Source organism: Ptychodera flava, chromosome 4 (genome assembly GCF_041260155.1).
Source record: "Ptychodera flava strain L36383 chromosome 4, AS_Pfla_20210202, whole genome shotgun sequence".
Taxonomy (NCBI): Eukaryota; Metazoa; Hemichordata; class Enteropneusta; family Ptychoderidae; genus Ptychodera; species Ptychodera flava.
Genome location: NC_091931.1, coordinates 7276405 through 7296662, shown reverse-complemented (window position 1 = coordinate 7296662; position 20258 = coordinate 7276405). Strand labels below are relative to the sequence as shown.

Here is a 20258-nt window from a genome sequence, read left to right as displayed (position 1 = left end):
GTGATTTCACAGCGGTCAGGTAACTCCCTTTGTAATTATATCGTCTGCTACTTGTTGCAATTATACTTCAGCGTTTTATGCCAAACAGTCTCGAAGAATGAAATTTACTTACGTTTGCAGTCCCTCAGTGACGTTGACTTTTCACCGTCGGTGGAAGTTCCAACGGGGCATCGCTCACACGCCGTGGCAGCCTTCCTGTCTTGATACCATCCTACAGCGCATGCCTCGCAGTTGTCTGAATCCGCGTCTTGGTAAGTTCCTGGTGGGCAGGTGACTGCGAAGAAATGATGAAATGTGGTTCATAAAGGACATTTTATTCACTTTATAGTGTCAAACACAAACGGTGGAACTAACGTGCACACAGTGTCAGACAAAGATAGTCATCCCGGTGTGTGAGAAGTCAGAAATAATCCAATATCCATGATTTCCGAATATAAAGGTACAAGCCGGTGTGTGAGAAGTCAGAAATAATCCAATATCCATGATTTCCGAATATATAGGTACAAGCGACATGCAATCCAAACTTATAACCAGCGTTTACTAGACATTGCCTGTTAAGGTGCCAGAAGAAATGTATCTTTTGACTGCAATATCCACGTATTGATAGAAAATGAGGTATGATTTCGAGAGTTGTGGCAGTTTCAGTAGGATTTAGTTTCAAATTGCCAAATAACTGTAGTAATGATTGTACATACGACACGAATCGTTTCTTGGAATCTGTCCGATTTGACATTCAGGTTGAATATCTGTCTCTTGTAGGAACTCAGGTTCATCCGATGGCAGTGTATTAATTCCAGTGTTGTTGGTGATGATGTCCCGATACAATCCCCGCGCTACACTCATCTGTATTTCCGATACTATCATGTTTATCTTCTCTTGTGGTTGTAGGGTGCGGCTCAGGTCGTCTGCTGAGCTTTCACTTGCATCTTCCTCCTTTATTTAAAGTTTAGAAAATCGTTAAACTCGTAAAATCATTGATACAGTGCGTATGGAATGAGTGAATTACTTCTACTCTTCTTTCTTTTTTAAATCAAAGGCTCTATCGCAAGTGATGGGGCTCATGATCTGAACATATTCGTGAAATCAAATTTGGAAAAGTTCAATGTCGAAGCTTATCAGCTTCTATTGTGATACCGAACATAGACAATACATTACAAGACCATTGCGTCATTTTACAAGACATTGCCATCTGAGCAGGTGTCAGTTTGAAGGAAAAAATAATCATATTAAAAAAATTATACCTACATTTTGTTCATCGGGTTGTATTTCCACTGTTGCCGTTACTGACACCCTTATGATTTGCCTGACTGACGTCACATCTCGCTTATGGACAATGTTACCTACTCCCGGAAGCGGTGCACTCCCACAATGCACCTTGACGTTGCCTACTTCGCAGCCTTGACCGCAAAATCCTGCGACTAAGTTATCGATTTGTTTGAACTGTAGAATGAACTTCTGTCTGATTTCTTCTGTTGCACTCTCCTCGAAACAAGAATCGACGTATATTGAACTGCAAGTCCCACTTTCACCTGCTTTGGTTTCGTAAGTTCTGAAAGATTTAAGTACATAACTTAATATCGAAACCATAATTGCTCACATGGAAATAGTAACTCTGATACGAAAGCTATCTTAAACTTGGTCAGAGGGCGAACAACACTCTGAGCTCGAATGTTTAAGTATATTTTGGACGATGCAGGTTGGTTTCTGTTCTTCCTCCTGCTATTAATTTCTTGATCAGATATACTTCATGGGAAATATTTATACTTGTGAGATCATATGTGGACGTTTCCTTCCTTTCTTGATTAATGAATAAACATCGTAAAGGGCACTAATAGTGCCAATCGCGACCCCGTGCTTCAAAATTAGATGAAGCCTTCAATTAGTACAGAGAACAAAGATACAATCGCTCTAGAAAAGCTAATCGGGAAATATCGATAAACATCAACTGCAAGGAATAACGTTGCGTATTGTAGTTCGATATGGTTTCTGGTGACGTGGCTCCCTGGGCGAAATAATAGGAATAGATTACAGTCGTTAAACACTATACAAATACCACGTAGATATGAACAGAAATTTCATTAGACTGCATGGAAATCAAATTCAACTAAAGAAACCGAGACACGTTTGAGGCCAGGGACATGTTTGAGGTCTTAATAATACACGTCACCTTGGAATGATATACACAGGCCAGCAGATATCACTGTAACTTTGATAAGTGCTTCGTGTCTTTTCTTAACAAAGATATCAATAACACCACTTACTCGCACAATCAGGCCAAGGAAACATGAAATCTCTACCACCTCTCGGTACTATGGGTGCTGGTCTCCACACACCAGCCTGGCGTGCTCGATCTTGCTTGCAGTAATAGATTGCCTCGGGTTCAAAGACGAAGTCGCATTTACTCTGACAGGACACCGTACAAAACTGACCGCCGAGCCACGTTTCACAAGATAGAGCGCCATTTTTCGGCGGTGACTCGTAAGGACATGAGTGTTCTGTTCAAGAAAGAAATAAAAGTTGCAACCTCAAAACTTTTTATAGATAATTTTAAAGTCGCTGAACTGAGAGTTGTAATGTAAAAACTCTGCCAAGTGTCAACTTTGTAATCAGACTGACTGTGCAAAACAACAAGTATTGTCATTTCTCGATATAATTGCATGGACCCTGGGCAGCCGAGACAAGAATACAAGAAGTATGACGAGAAGAACAGTATTGATGTCGCCATGTTCGGTGTTCTTTGGTTACATATCGCGTAAAATGACATCATACTATTGGATTCTTTGCCGCTCTTTTTACTTTTAAGTCAAATTTCAGTTTTCAAAGATTTAGGGGCTTGATAAAGACTGTATTGTCATCTCCTTTCTGTACCAATTTCTATAACATTCATTTACATACTAATGTCAGCTTTTTCAAGAAACAAGTTGGTTGCTAAGAAATGAAGATGCACTGTGATATAAGGCACTGAGAAAACTGCCGAGTCATTAATTTTGACAGGTTCTTTCGAGAAAAAAGAAACACTCTTGCCGTTTTATTTTAGAATCTAGCTCATCACCCCTCTTTATGAACGCAATTTTCCAAAACCGACTTTTTTTGAAAGTAAAACGAATTGAAATATAAGAATGACATTTTCTAGCATGCAAGTCAATGGAATCCACAGACACAAAAACCACTTCCCATGGGAAATCCTGTACCTTAACAATGGAACTTATTTGGTAGACTGAAATGATTTTCACTGAGGTGGTACACTTACGTTTCACAGTGACAGTGAAATTACAGAAAGCAACGTTGTCTGCCTGATCCCAGGCTCTGTAGGAGACATGCGCAGGTGGTCCCCAGTAGAATTCTGATCCAGACTGGCGATCCCCGTGCACAGTCACGTGTCCAGAATTGTCTTCGAAGACAGGGAGTTCCCAGGTAACATTGGTCTTTAAAGATGAGCTTTGAATCTCGATGTTCGATGGACAGGAGATCACTTGCGGGGCTTCATTGTCTAAATAGGAAGTGGAAAGTATGGCATCGTTGAAGTGGGCTCGATGCAATCATCGCAATCATAGCATTGAACGTTAAGATATAAACTGTAGATGTTTGATGGTGATCTAGATACTTGACAAGGCTGACGGTAGATTTAATCGTTATTTGTACTGTGCCCACTATTCAATTCTATTAGTGATAGTAATAATTGTGATCTATTTATAATCTGAAAAAGTCACAGGGCTATTGTCGACTACGGTGATAATTATTATCACCACAGCGCAGGTTTTCACTGCATTATAAAGTCGATAAAAATAACCGCACAGAAAAAAAGACAGAAATATGGAAGGTTTCATAAGCCACATACCTGTCACGGTAACCACAAATCTGCACGTGCTTGTCAAATCTGCGTCATCTCTTGCCGTGTACGTCACTTCAGTTTTGCCAATCTTGAACCAGCTTGGTGGTTTAGTGTTCGGTGGATGAACGGTTAAGGTTGGTTCGACGCCAGTGTGTCAGTGGTTGTTGGTAGTTCCCAAGATACACTGGCAGTAGCTTTGTGAAAGTCGGTTGTGACAGTCACATCTACAGGGCATTTGTGAAGCTGCGGTGGTTCAGTATCTGAGAAATAACGTGTTTTTAACTGTTAATGGATCATAAATGGAATGGAATATATATATCGAACCAATAAACTGTTTCAATTAAGAAAGACAACAACTAATTCTCTACACGATTATTTCGACATTTCAACTATAATTTTCCGCAACTAATATATAATTATTCAGATCACAAAGTAATATTCCGTAAATAAGTACTATGATATCATATTTTGCTGTTAATATTAACACAATTGGCTATTCTGACATTAGAATGTTTCACCAAGTATCAAATTTAGGCAATCACAGTCCGGGTATTGCCAAACATACCGTTACACATTCTTGCAGATTTCGCCCCTGACCACATCCCCGTTGCTAGGCATTCGGTGGTGTCGTTGCCATGGAACTTGTAACCATTTTTACACTCATAAAGACACACTGATTGGTATCGCATTGGGGTAGTTTGACACGACGCTGGTCTGATTTTAATGAGTTTGTTTCCGTCGAGAGGTGGGCATGTTTTGACTGTGGAAAAAGTGAATATTATGTTTAGAAGCAAGGTCGTTGATCATAAACTTGATAGTTTTACTTTGAAGAAACACGAAAATGTCTTTGAAAATGTCCATTTAGAACGGTGCAGAAGAATGATTGGCGTATCTTTTAGTAGCTTTCCATGTTCAATTCGCATTTTATTGCCCTTTCAGAAATGGATGGGAGAAATTCCATGTTATGTATTCACTATCCATTTTAAAGTGCCTCCAAGTAACACAGTATGTCATAATTCAAAATACTGTTACAGTATTAAAATTACAAATTTCTCCATCTCCCTATTTCCAATGAAATTCTTCTATGCTTGTCGTTCCCATGCAAATAAATATTGTTCCTTTGAAGCAAACATTGTTATACTTATTGTGGGATCATATGTGTTATCACCGAATATCAAGCAATACTGTATTCAGTTATGACTTAACAGTGTGCAAGACAATCTTTGCTCCTGGTCTAGTTCGAAAAATTGTTTATAAGTTGACAAGTAAATAAACACTATTCGATTGGATAAAAATGGAAAATATTTGACAAAGTTTGCTCACTTCCAATTTCTTTGTGGAGATAGCTATTTTTACATATTTTTCTCTGTAAACACTTCAAGTTCTGAGTTTGTAATTTACTTAATTACAAAACACTTCTACATTCAAAGGCGTTGTGAAAACTAGATGTAGGACAAATATATATAGTTTCACATTTTTAAATGACTTGGCGAAATACTTTTAATAAATTTACAAAACTATATGTAGGACAAATATATATGGTTTCACATTTTAAATGACTTGGCGATATACTTTTAATAAATTTACAAAACTATATGTAGGACAAATATATATAGTTTCACATTTTTAAATGACTTGGCGATATACTTTAATAAATTTACAGTTTCAAACGTGGAAGTGAGAGTGTTCGATACGAATTTGCCAATTATTTTATGCCCGGCATCGAAGCTTGACATCGTTCCTATGTCATAAACAAACAATTGAAGTACTAGTGTATTAATACCTTGACATGAAGGTTCGTTACCGCCTCCAACCTTCGACTCCGTTATTCATTTGACATCTCAAATCAGTTGTACCGATCAAATCATATCCACTGTCGCAAGTAAATGTGCACTGTGTCCCGATAGCATTGTCCTGAGAATCACACACTTTGTTGCCGTTGAGAGGCGTCAATAACGCGTTACATGTGATTTCTGCAATTTAAAACATGAAAACAAACCCTTAGTAGAAAAGCTCTTTTGTTTTACAGCGGAGGCGACTGGAAACTGGACACTCAATTTGCAAATTACCCAGCTGTATTGCTGGCCATATAGTGAATTCACTTGGTAATTAGCGAGCGACTTTGGTAACTTGTCAGCGATATCGTTTTTCATTTCAATCAGGTGCAGACACTTTGTGCAAGCAGGGGTATGTAGTCCGTGGGCTAGAGGGGGTCTACGTGCACCCCCCACAGGTAACAAACCTGTATTTTTCAGAAGCCTTGGGATCCCTAGAATACGAAATGGAATTTTAACAGAAAAAATATAGGGATGGAATAGCTGTTATGGTCATGTTTTGAAGGGTACCGCAAAATCACGATTTTCCAAGCCAAATGCATTTTCGTCAAATCTGTCTTCTTGTAAGTCAAGTGCTGAGCTCATTTTTTAACATAACCTCACTTGTTTGGTATCATTAGAAAGGGAATTTATTCCTCTTTAAGATGACATATTGTATTATGCAATATCTTCTACAGTTTTTGTCAAATATAACCAAAACTTACCCTTACCCCAAAATTTAACATTGCAAATTACAGTAAATCTCAAATTCTACCATTTTTTAGCTAGGCATAATAAAAAATGCAATGCTTTGTCTGAAATCTGTTTTATTTCATACAGGGACATGTCAGAAATATGAAATAGACTTTTAACAGAAAAAATATTGGGAATCTACGGCTGTAACAGTCATATTTTGAAGGGTACCGCAAAATAACAGTGTTGCAGATTTGCATGCATTTTTGTTAAAACTGTCTTCCTATAAGTTATCTGCTGAGCTTGTTTTTGAATATAACCTGGCTTGTTAGGTATCATTAGAAAGATAATTTACTAATCTTTAGAATGACATATTGTAACATGCAATATCTTCTATAGTTTTCATGATATATAACAAAATTTTACCCTTACCCCAAAGTTTACATTGAAAATTGCAGTCAAAGCTGAAACAAAATTCTACAATTTTTTTAGCTTGACACAAAACTCTGGCCCGTTTTTGCTATTAAATCTGTTTTATTTGGTACAGGGACATGTCAGAAATATGAAATAGACTTTTAACAGAAAAAATATTAGGAATCTACAGCTGTAACAGTCATATTTTGAAGGGTACCGCAAAATAACAGTGTTGCAGATTTGCATGCATTTTTGTTAAATTTTTCTTCTTATACGTTATCTGCTGAGCTTGTTTTTGAATATAACCTGGCTTCTTAGGTATCATTAGAAAGATAATTCACTAATCTTCAGAATGACATATTGTAACATGCAATATCTTGCATAGTTTTCATGATATATAACCAAAACTTACCCCTTACCCCAAAGTTTACATTGAAAATTTCTGTCATAGCTAAAACCAAATTCTACAATTCTTTTAGCTTGACACAAAAAATCTGGCCGTTTTTGCTATAAAATCTGTTTTATTTTGTACTGGGACATGTCAGAATTATCAAATAGACTTGTAACAGAAAAAATATCGGGAATCTACAGCTGTAACAGTCATATTTTCAAGGGTCTCGCAAAATCACAGTATTGAAAACTCGCTTGCTTTTTTGTTAAATCTGTCTTCTTATAAGTCATCTGCTGAGCTTGATTTTTGACATAACCTGGCTTCCTAGGTATCAATAGAAAGGTAATTTACTTGTCTTTAAAATGAGATATTGTAATATGCAATGTCTTGTTTAGGTTTCATGAAATAGGACCAAAGCTTACCCCATACCCCAAGGTTTACACAGCAAATTACTGCAAATCTGAAACTCGACCTTTTTTTACAACTTATTAACTTTATATACAAAAGGCAATGCTTGTATGCAATCTACGAAATCTGTGTTTTTGTTAGAAAAGTATGTTACAAATATGAAATTAACTTTTAACAGGAACATAATATGATTTTGTAGCCTTTTGGATCATATTTGGAAGGGTACCCAGGTATCAGGGCAAATTTGCCGAAACACATACATTTGCAATATTTAGGTTCCCCCTCCAAAAATGATCCAAGTGGCTACTAAATTGTATCATCTTCCCGTTAAAAGGTAATTTTATACTTGTAACATACTTTTGTAACAAATAAATCAGATTTTAAATAAGAATTGCCTTTTGTATTATGTGCAGCAAAAAATGGTAGAATTTGTGATAAGCTGTAATTTGCGATTTGAACTTTTTGGGTATGGGGTTGACCATATTCCAGGAAAACTATGGATGACATTGTATATTACAATATGTCATCTTAAAGAAGAATAAATTTCCCTACTAATGATACCTCACAAGCCAGGTTGTGTCACAAAATAAGTTCAGCAGATGACTTACAAGAAGAAGAATTTAACAAAAAAGTCGCCAGTTTGCGGTACTGCGATTTTGCATTTCTCTTCAAAATATGGCTAATACAACTAAACAGTCCAAATATTTTTTCTGTTAAAAGTCTATTTCACATTTCTGACATGACCCAGTACCATATACAACAGATTTAATACCGAAACAGAACTATTTTTATCATGTCTAGCTAAAAATTCACGGAAATTGATCACGTTATCTATGACTGTTTCCAATACAAACCTTGGGGTATGGGGTACGTTTTGGTCATATTCCATGAAAACTATACAAGATATTGCCTGTTACAATATTTCATTGTAAATACCAGTTAATTACCTTTCCAATGATACTAAACAACCCGGCTATAATCAATAACAAGCTCAGTAGACTACTTATAAGATGACAGATTTAACAAAAACGCATACGAATCAGGAATACTGAGATTTTGCTGTACCCTTAAAAATACAGCTGTTACAGCTATAGAATCCCAATACTTTTTCTGTTAAAAGTTCATTTCATATTTCTGATATGGCCAAGTACAAAATTAAACAGATTTCATACAAAAAATTGCCTAATTTTTTATGTCTGCGTAAAAAATTGCTTGAATTTGATATTAGCTATGACAGTAGTTTTCGATGTAAATTTTGGGGTATGGGGTAAGTTTTGGTCATATTTCATAAAAATCTGTACAAGATATTGCATGTTCAATATGTCTTTTTAAAGACTAGTAAATAATCTTACTAATGATACCTAACAACTTACATTATATTCTATAAGAAGCTCAGCAGATGACTTACAAGACGATAGATTCAACAAAAATGCACGCAAGTCAGGAATACTGAGATTTTGCTGTACCCTTCAAAATCTGACTGTTACAACTACAGAATTCCAATCTTTTTTCTGTTAAAAGTCTATTTTATATTTTTGACATGACCCATTACCGAATGAAATAGATTTCATACAAATAAATGCCTGATTTTATATGTCTAGGTAAAGAAAATGGTAGAATTTGATTTGACCTATCACTGCAATTTTCAATGTAAATTTTGGGGTATGGGGTAAGTTTTGGTCATATTTCATGAAAACTATGCATGATATTACATATTACAATATGTCATTTTAAAGATTAGTAAATTATCTTTCTAATGATACCTAACAAGCTAGTATATATTCAAAAACAAGCTCAGCAGATAACTTATAAGAAGAACAATTTAACAAAAATGCATGCAAATCTGCAACACTGATATTTTGCGGACCCTTCAAAATATGACCGCTACAGTAGTAGAGTCCTAATATTTTTTCTGTTAAAAGTCTATTTCATATTTCTGACATATCCCTGTACCAAATAAAACAGATTTAATAGCAAAAACGGCCAGATTTTTTGTGTCAAGCTAAAAAATTTGTAGAATTTGGTTTTAGCTATGACTGAAATTTTCAATGTAAACTTTGGGGTAAGGGGTAGGTTTTGGTTATATATCATGAAAACTATAGAAGATATTGCATGTTACAATATGTCATTCTGAAGATTAGTAAATTATCTTTCTAATGATACCTAACAAGCCAGGTTACATTCAAAAACAAGCTCAACAGATAACTTATAAGAAGAAAAATTTAACAAAAATGCATGCAAATCTGCAATACTGTGATTTTGCAGTACCCTTCAAAATATGACTGTTACAGCTGTAGATTCCCAATATTTTTTCTGTTAAAAGTCTATTTGATAATTCTGACATGTCCCAGTACCAAATAAAACAGATTTTATAGCAAAAACGGCCAGATTTTTTGTGTCAAACTAAAAAAATTGTAGAATTTGGTTTTAGCTATGACAGAAATTTTCAATGTAAACTTTGGGGTAAGGGGTAAGTTTTGGTTACATATCATGAAAACTATAGAAGATATTGCATGTTACAATATATCATTCTGAAGATTAGTGAATTATCTTTTTAATGATACCTAACAAGCCAGGTTATATTGAAAAACAAGCCCAGCAGATAACTTATAGGAAGACAGTTTTAACAAAAATGCATGCAAATCTGCAACACTGTTATTTTGCGGTACCCTTCAAAATATGACTGTTACAGCTGTAGATTCCTAATATTTTTTCTGTTAAAAGTCTATTTCATATTTCTGACATGTCCCTGTACCAAATAAAACAGATTTAATAGCAAAAACGGCCAGATTTTTTGTGTCAAGCTAAAAAAAATTTGTAGAATTTGGTTTTAGCTATGACAGAAATTTTCAATGTAAACTTTGGGGTAAGGGGTAAGTTTTGGTTACATATCATGAAAACTATAGAAGATATTGCATGTTACAATATATCATTCTAAGATTAGTAAATTATCTTTCTAATGATATCTAACAAGCCAGGTTATATTGAAAAACAAGCCCAGTAGATAACTTATAAGAAGACAGATTTAACAAAATGCATGCAAATCTGCAACACTGTTATGTTTGCGGTACCCTTCAAATATGACTGTTACAGCTGTAGATTCCCAATATTTTTTCTGTTAAAAGTCTATTTCATATTTCTGACATGTCCCTATACCAATAAAACAGATTTAATAGCAAAAAGGGCCAGATTTTTTGTGTCAAGCTAAAAAAATTGTAAAATTTGGTTTTAGCTATGACAGAAATTTTCAATGTAAACTTTGGGGTAAGGGGTAAGTTTTGGTTACATATCATGAAAAGTATAGAAGATATTGCATGTTACAATATATCATTCTGAAGATTAGTAAATTATCTTTCTAATGATACCTAACAAGCCAGGTTATATTGAAAAACAAGCTCAGCAGATAACTTATAGGAAGACAGTTTTAACAAAAATGCATGCAAATCTGCAACACTGTTATTTTGCGGTACCCTTCAAAATATGACTGTTACAGCTGTAGATTCCCAATATTTTTTCTGTTAAAAGTCTATTTCATATTTCTGACATGTCCCTGTATGAAATAAAACAGATTTCAGACAAAGCATTGCATTTTTTATTATGCCTAGCTAAAAAATTGGTAGAATTTGAGATTTACTGTAATTTGCAATGTTAAATTTTGGGGTAAGGGGTAAGTTTTGGTTATATTTGACAAAAACTGTAGAAGATATTGCATAATACAATATGTCATCTTAAAGAGGAATAAATTCCCTTTCTAATGATACCAAACAAGTGAGGTTATGTTAAAAAATGAGCTCAGCACATGACTTACAAGAAGACAGATTTGACGAAAATGCATTTGGCTTGGAAAATCGTGATTTTGCGGTACCCTTCAAAACATGACCATAACAGCTATTCCATCCCTATATTTTTTCTGTTAAAATTCCATTTCATATTCTAGGGATCCCAAGGCTTCTGAAAAATACAGGTTTGTTATCCTGTGGGGGGGGGGGGTGCACGTAGACCCCCCTCTAGCCCACGGACTAATGTTGCCATAAAGCTTAGGGACTGGTCAGTTTTTCGGCCGGGGGGGGGGCCGGTGGATTATTTTTGCCGACGTCAAAAAGTACTGACCCCCCCTATTCCAAATTTTGAAAACAGGGTGACCCCCCCTATTCCAAATTTCGAAAACAGGGTGACCCCCCCCCCCCCGGCACGCAACATAGGTAAAAGAAAAGGTGGACATAAATTATTTATATATATATATATATATATATATATATATATATATATATATATATATATATTATATATATATATATATATATATATATATATATTTTACATTTTACATATATTTCATATTATATTTTAAATAGTCATTCTATGTTTTAATGAAATTGTTGACATGTCAGTTGTAAGATAGCAATTTCAAAGTGTCAATCTTAAAGTTTGAATACAGTACATTTTGAATGAGCTGTATTTTGAATGAGCTGTGAATGTATTTCACACTTTCTATGCTTAACCAGATGTCCTGAACTGTTGTACAGAAATGGATGTCAATCATTAATATCAAAGAGAAAAAGCAGTGAATCAAAACTTTGATGGGTGTTAAGACTAATGCCAACCATATAATTATATCTCTTGAGGAGCCTTAGAGAGCTTTTTTAGCCAAATCTGATGTGTACAGTGTCTGAGAGGACCTTTTCTTGTAACATTGAAACCATAAAAGCACAGCTAATAATGACAAAAACTGCTTTTTTTAACTGTTATTTTGTTCACAAAAAAGCATCTTTCTACAGGAAACCTGTGACACAAAGGAAAATAATTGCATCAATGAGAAGGAAAGATATCTTGTCATTTTTCTATCTCTAAAATAAGTCACTATATCAAATATAGGGCATATTGTAAAATATTTGTGCATGTTGCTTTCCCATACTGGATTTTCATAGAGAGAACAGAAAAGTATCAGGAATTTGTCATCCTTTTCATATGAAATGCAGATTTCATAATGGTACACTTTCACTTAGCAAACATCAAGATATCTCTGATTTATTTATTAAAGTATGGCGCCCGAAGGGCGCGCCGAAAAATATGAAACATCTTGATATCTCTGATATATATGCCTTGTATATTAAAGTCATGCAACTGAAGGGCATGCTGAAAAATGTCTGATATATTAAAGTAATGAGCTTGAAGAGCATGCTGAAAAATATTGAACATACAGATATCTCTGATGTATGTATGCTTGATATGTTAAAGTTGGGCGTGCTGAAAAATATGACTGATTATTAAAGTTACGCGCCCGAAGGGCGCGCCGAAAAATACAACTGAATGATGAAATTTGTGGCTGACACTAGCATTTTAGGCAATGATGAGCCTGTGTCAAAATTCAAAAACACACTGACCCCCCCATTGGGCATTTCAAAAACATGGTGACCCCCCTATCACCAAAGTCAAAAACAGGGTGACCCCCCCCCCATGAATCCACCGGCCCCCCCCAGGCTGAAGAAACTGACCAGTCCCTTATCTGGGTTTGTATAATTCAGTGTAGGGGTGGCTGCTTGTTGCTTCATGGGATTCAAAATGAATAAAGATAATAATAATATCTGGAATAATATCATACAGTGGAGCCAAAGTAAACCACTCAATAAAGATATTTCATCAAGCTACATTTGGTCTCATTTACTGCTCTCTGAATTTCAACAAAATCTCCATCATGTTCATGAACTGCAAGTGTTGTGTTATGAATGAGTGGTTTCTTCCAAATAGAACAGCCAATGATTGGATATGACTTTTTGGCGGCAAAACTTCAGAGGCCGATGATCAGTCAAAACAATGTGTCCCGCGCAGACAGTGTGTCTGGGCATGGATGTAAAAAATAGAAGGATACATGACAGCCTAATCCCTTTCACACCTATTGTTATTTCTTTGTCTACGCTGGTCTTTGAAGTTGTGGCATGTTGCCGCGATCAGGACGGCTCGGACACACCCACTTCACTCACAATATCGTGTACATCAAATTAAAAACAATTGAAATTGAAAACAACTGCACTGTAGATAGCTGTGGGTCCATAGCTGTGGTGTTTTCGGACGGGATTCCTGCCTTTTAAGGGCTGGTTTGGACTTTTCACGATTTTAACCCCGCCACTAGTTAAAATCGTGAAAAGTCATAACCAGCCCGTAAAAGGCAGGAATCCCGTCCGAAACACCACAGCTATGGACCCACAGCTACACTGTAGACAGTCTGTCTGGGGAAATTAAAAACAGCTGCACTGATCTTCATAGACACTGTGATAAGGTCAATATATGTGCAAGAAATTTTGTTTGGTCTGCAGAGGATAAATTACAGTGACACCAGTTTTTTCCTTTGATTATGGTATAGGTAGGACAAATAAGTTGTCTGAATAAGACTAGTGCATGGACCAGTGCGTGGTAATGTATTCAATCTTCACCACAGAGTGCCAATCATAAACTCTCATTTTAACCCTTGGAAGAGCTGGTTTTTCATTTGTACAAACAGAATTTCTGACTGCATCAAGTTGGCTTAATCAACAGTAACGTGGCCTCCAAAGTTGCAGTGTCACTACAGTTCAAAGTTACATGTATTAGCCGAATGATCACTTCTCCTGGACCTCACCTTAACAACTCGTTTTGGTTGTTTGGGTGTAAACTGAAACCACGAATGAGGCCAGACAAAGAGTCTCCACATCATGACTACACCCCATCCCACTCAGAAGGGAACCAGCTGCACTATTTGGACGAAACCACTCATTTACAACACGTGAAATCGACACAAACAAAAAGAATTTTATTGAAATTCAGAGAGCAGTAAATGAGACCACAAGTGTAGATTGAAAAATTATCTTTATTTTAGTAGTGTAGTGTATTATATCCCCATTATATCAACACAAATATCATAATTATCTTTATTCATTTTGAATCCCATGAAGCAACAAGCAGCCACCCCTATACTGAATTATACAAACCCAGATAAGCTTTGTGGCAACATACCCCCTGCTTGCACAAAGTGTCTGCACCTGACTGAAATGAAAAACGATATCGCTGACAAGTTACCAAAGTCGCTCGCTAATTACCAAGTGAATTCACTGTATGGCCAGCAATACAGCTGGGTAATTTGCAAATTGGGTGTCCCATTTCCAGTCGCCTCCGCTGTAACGTCTCACAAAAATAGTAGAGTCTTAAAGGAAACGAGACTTGAAATATTTTTGTTGACCAACTTCAGTATCCATGCTGTTGACTGTACTGACGAAAACGAAGGTACATATTCAAGTTCCTAAAATAATTCTGCTAATTAACATAATCACCAACAAAGCCGCTGTGCTCAGTTGTTTGTGTCAAGTCATTAAGTTGAATTCCTTGATACCTCGTAGCTCTGTTTGAACGTCAGAAAGTAGACTATCGCATCAGTAATTCTTTAGATTGTAATCTCTATCTGAAATAGCTTTTGTCTTGTGTTTTGGGGCGGTGAATTACATGATATAGCAAAATTCTTTTTGTTCGTAAAACTAGCAACTCATTCATCTTTCATCGTTTTAGGCATTTCAGGAATTAAATTCCTGTATAACCAGGTTTACCTTTACTTTTGCTTCTGTAATCTTAGTGTTTTACCTGTAGAAATCCGTCATTGTATTGGAAATATGGTCGACCGCGCGCATGAGAGTTTCACGTCTTACTTATATGGCATAATTATACACAAGGAATTACATGATAAATTTATGAAATAAAGATTTGTATTTATCAATGAAAGAAATGGATGTTCGAGCACGACAACCTTGTTCGGTTAATGAGTCACGTGTTTACCTGCGATCATTCTTTCCAAACATTATAGTAAACGGACTTATCCGAAATAATTTATGCTCCAAAATGCTGAAGTAAACACTTACTGGTACAAGTGAACGGGCTACCAGACCATTGGCCATTCTCAAGGCACGTGCGTTCGGCAGCGCCACCAGGTGTTGGACGATACCTGTTCCTGTCACACTTGAAATAGCATTTGTTGTTGTACGAGTTGTCGCATCGTGTGACGTAACCACCGGGGGGAGCACTTAACGCCGGACATCGAATAACTAAAACAAGACAGTATCGCAGATCATGAAACATAATTGAAGAACAGAGGACCAGTCACTCCAAGATACATTGCTAATATCGTATGAAAAATACGTACGAAAACATGCTTTGTAACAGATGACTTACTTGTACAATTTTGACCTGGTTGTCCGGTGTATCCAGTTTTACACTGACACTGACTGATTGACGTACTTCCGGTCTGATCAGTGTTTGAGTTTGCAGGACAAGGTGTACAGTCGAGATAACCATACTTCTCTTTGTAGGTTCCACGGGGACACGCTGTTAAACAGAGTCAGAAATCGGTCAATGTATTACGTATTGTTCATAAACCTGTAAAGAAGATATGCCATTGGTCTGTTCATTGCTTGACAAGCAGAATGGGCGGAAAGGAACTTCTAAAATCCCTGTCTTCTCATGTGTATCGACATAGACCCTGGAGCCACTGGGATACTTCACAGCGCAAAATATTTCACAGTATGCTAAACGCTGTGTGAGTGTCATCCGCGAGCCAGCTTCGTTCAACGAACAACGTATGGAGGAAGAAAACGTGTTGAAAGCTTGGCTTGTCTGCCAGTTTTTGAGTTTTCATGTTTAGCCAAAAGTCGATGAATTTTGATAAAGTTATCTTGATTATATTCAATCGTTATCGAAATATCGTTGTCAGAGTACGATCCATCACGTGAACAGGTGAGACAGTATATCTAGCATATCTTACAACACACTGAAAATCGCGACAACAATAGTATCTAGGGATTACGTCATCATATAGTTGTTTTTGTAAGCGATAATCATGGATAGCGTCGATATTTTTCTAGTTTTGATCACACGGAATTCCGTAAGACGATCGTATTTACTTGTTTATAACTCATTTATCGAGTCAGTCGAGAATTAAATTTTTCGTTACATTTCCAAAAGTCCTTTTTCCATAGTTTTCATCGAGAATTTAACTTTGCTGCCATTAAAATCTGATGAGCAATATTTAAAAATGTTGTCAAGAAACAACAGGTTCATAGCTGTATATTTTCCTATCAAGTAGTTGCTTGTCATTTTAATGACACAAGGATAGGTTCTCCAAGTAAAGGAAAACGGTAAACTTCTCAGATAAAGAAACCGAACAAGTTTCCTCCAAAATACCTGTGCATTGATCTTTGAAACCGTTACCAGAGTAACCTGGCTGACATGCGCATTGGTGTACACCACTGCGAGTTCCACAAGAACAGGTGGCGAGGGCATCGCAGCAGTCATAACCCTCTGTACAGAGACTATTGCAAGAATTTCCACCGACGGACAAATCCCACGTTGTCTCCTTTACATCTAGAGTCAAATAGAAAAAATTGTGGGGTTATGAGGTCATATTGATCGTCATCATTTAGATCCCAGGCAAAAGGCATCGGTTTTGTTTACATAGAAAGCAGTTGGTAGATGCATGACTTTCAAACACGCCAAGAAAGAACGGACTTATCTCAACTACTTTCTGTAAAATATTTTTGTTTTGCATCAGCAGTCATTCTGAAACCCGTCTTGGATACAGCATAGCATAAACGGCCAGAAACCATGACGTGATTGTGTTCTATATACATCTAAAATATTAACGATTTCAGGGCGATATCGAATACTGTGGTAGGAGCGAGAAGGCGACGGAGAGTTGTATTCGTAAATATAGCGCACCCTGTTAATGCTAATACAGTTCTAAAATACACTGAATCTGTACAGCTGAACATCCTTTAAGTTTGGTCAAAATGTTTTCAAGAACTTAAGTAGTCAGCAAAATGACAGAGCTTTATAGTATCAACATATTACTGTTTCACATGTAATGAAATAAAGGGAGACGGGTCAACTGTTTGTGACTTACTAAAGCAAGCCAAGGCATATTCCTATGTTCATTTTACCGTGATTACTTAAACCGTACTAACAGCGCTAGCTGCTCTCATCCACCTCCTTCCACTCACAGGTAAAATTCTATATCGCGGTCGATCCAAACACTCGAAGCAATTCACGCAAATATTTTCTGAATGAAAACGATGTGAATGTGCGTAAGCCTTTTCTCTCAGAGAGTACAAAGTTTTATTATCGCTACTTAATTTCCCAACCGACTCAGTGTACGATCCATACCATGTGACAGAAACATCCCTCAGTAACCAATCGAACATTGGTTCACCAACGCCTTCTATCACAAGACATATTGTCAGTCTGTATCTACAACACGGCTGTTTCGTAATTGAAAAATCTCAGTTTTTATTTGCCTTTGATCGATTGTTTGCACCCCATATCAATGTAAACGTAACAGATTCTATTGATTGCAATGCTTCAATAATGAACCGCAGTATTTCAACACATAAAGATAATCATATCTTGTACAAAATTATGCAATGATTCTTTATGCAGCTATCCTAACTAATAAGCTTATAAAATGTACACGCACCGGGTTTAATGGACTAGGATTCAGTTTTATCCAACTTGTTGATTTTGTCACATGCGAACTTTCAGCAGCTAGAAATAGGCGCCCCATTTCAAACGTAGATGGTTGGTAACTGCAGTAACCACGAAGAGGATTATTCTCGGTGCGGTTTTACTTGTAACGTAAATATTGTGTCTCCAATATTCATAGTATGCTTCCCGTCGCCTAGCATAGGTTCGCCTAGGCGATCTCGTCTGCTTAAGCACGTTTCCGATGCTGATTTTAGTTTTGAAAAGTACATGGCAAATAAGCTATTACCAATAACCAGGAAAACTTAACATTTATATCTGTCTGGCATAAATCCTGTAAATCTGTAGCTTTGATTAACACTCACTGCATAGAAGGGCTATTAAAACATCGTGTGTTTGGCATCAGGAGTCAGTGACGGGAAAATCTCATAATATTTGCCCATTTCAGAGATCACTCTCCCAGTGTTAAATAATAAAAAAAGATCGGGTTAGAACTCGACTGTGAAAATAGTCATAGGCCTTGTCCTACTGCTTGTAGTTTGTCTCAGCATACCGAGTCAAGTTTATCTGACTGCTATAGGCATGGTGAATTTCTGCGTCACAGACTTCTGTTCGAGCAAATGTCAGAACTGTCAAAACTCTATCGTTTGTCTGAAAAATAAGTTATCTTGTAGGAAGCGACATTTGAAACAAAATACGAAGCCACGTGCTAAGTTTTGAGTCACTGATCCCCACTGTATAACCCTCGCCTCCACCATATTAAATGTCCCTGTACCAAATTTATGGTAAGTTTGAATGATGTATCCATATCACAACTGTATCCTCAGTTGCAAAATACATATGGGAAAACTAAATATTTAATTGTGGTATACTAAATATACACTTCTTACCATTTTTAATACGTTGAGCAAGTTTCTCGATGTCTGACAATTTGTCCAGAGTGAAAACGTTTTCGCTAGTGGCTATGCCATTGAGTTCATCCTCATTAATGTTCCCAACGCCAATTGCAACGATGCCGATGCCGCTGCTTCGAATATTTTCTGCGTCTGGTATGGGATCGCCTCGATTCGACTGTCCATCAGTCAACAGTACGATAAGCCTGTATCGGGCAATAATGTTAAAGATGTACAGTGAGGGTGATGCAATTGACGTGAGTTTCCAGCAAATGTACAACTTCATACAACTAATGAAATGGACTTTACGAGATCTTTCTCGGTAATATTATCTCTTTGTCAGTGTTAAGACTGTTCAAGGTTGAGTATTGAGAAGACAGTCCCTATTAAAACTGTCTGTTTACATTCTGGCATTTTGACGAGTCAGAAATTGCAACCTATAGGGGAATGTTTATATTCATTTTGATAGTATATTTTATCGTGCATGTGTTACACATCTCCACCCTGTACCGCAGAAAGACCATTAATTTCTCTACTACAACTGCTGTGGTCCGTGAAGTGAGTGATGTCAAATCTCCAGCTCACGACAATTCAGTGCCGCGTGACCACTGCAAGGAGCTTGATGCCACTACGGTTCCTCCGTTCGGAGAGGGACCGTGGTGGTATCGATGCTTTAGCAGTCAACTTTCTAACTTTCTACTGGAACCTGTTGACCTACATACACATCTCTAGGCTGCCATAGAGCTTTGCTGCATCTATTCTACGCTCAGCAGCGATAATACTATATTACTTAAAGCACCACACTACATTAAACTCACTGTTGTTATACCTTACCTTTTAGCTGATGGTCTAGCCTGTTGTAAAATGTTCCGAGCTTCAACGAGAGCTCCCCGTGTATCAGTCCAACCACCTGTGTACGGTATCGTGCTCAAATCATTCAACAAGGAACATTTATTCTTACCGACCGGGTTCCCTATGTAATCAATGCGGCGGACTATCTTTTCAGGATCGGAGTACGTTACCACAGCAACACGGATTTCATCTTCCGATACACTAAATATCGTGGAGACATGTCGGATGAAATCGATTTCGAAATGAAAGTTTGGTGCGCCAATGCTACCGGAGTCGTCGACTAGGAATACGACATCGCTTATGGTAGCCTGGTAGGGTTCAAATTTAGATAAAATCGCTAGACTCTCTTGACTTATCTCCTCCTGCTCTTCAACAGACATCTCTGAATCTTGCCCCGTCGCTGGCGTGAAAATCACGGCAACTATAATCAATGTCTTTGCAACGGCAAACATCTTCAGCGCACGCAT

At 36.9% G+C, this 20258-nt stretch overlaps 2 protein-coding genes across 2 annotated transcripts in view; both read right to left on the bottom strand.

Moving 5' to 3' along the window:
• Positions 1–4588, bottom strand: part of LOC139130798 (sushi, von Willebrand factor type A, EGF and pentraxin domain-containing protein 1-like) — a 15923-nt gene extending 11335 nt beyond the window's left edge. The window contains exons 1-7 of the mRNA XM_070696586.1: positions 4398–4588; positions 3839–4092; positions 3251–3490; positions 2262–2495; positions 1246–1549; positions 696–933; positions 113–274 (exon numbers count right to left, since the gene is read on the bottom strand). Of these exons, the coding sequence (XP_070552687.1) occupies positions 113–274; positions 696–864 (331 nt within the window). The 5' untranslated portion in view covers positions 865–933; positions 1246–1549; positions 2262–2495; ... (1 more) ...; positions 3839–4092; positions 4398–4588. The remainder of the gene's footprint in view (positions 1–112; positions 275–695; positions 934–1245; positions 1550–2261; positions 2496–3250; positions 3491–3838; positions 4093–4397) is intronic.
• Positions 1673–20258, bottom strand: LOC139130579 (sushi, von Willebrand factor type A, EGF and pentraxin domain-containing protein 1-like). Its single transcript, XM_070696328.1, has 10 exons — positions 19774–20258; positions 18937–19145; positions 16754–16933; positions 15746–15898; positions 15436–15618; positions 5647–5805; positions 4398–4592; positions 3251–3490; positions 2262–2495; positions 1673–1743 (listed from the first exon to the last, which is right to left on the bottom strand). Exons 1-10 carry the CDS (start codon positions 20256–20258, stop codon positions 1673–1675), a joined length of 2109 nt encoding a protein of 702 aa, XP_070552429.1.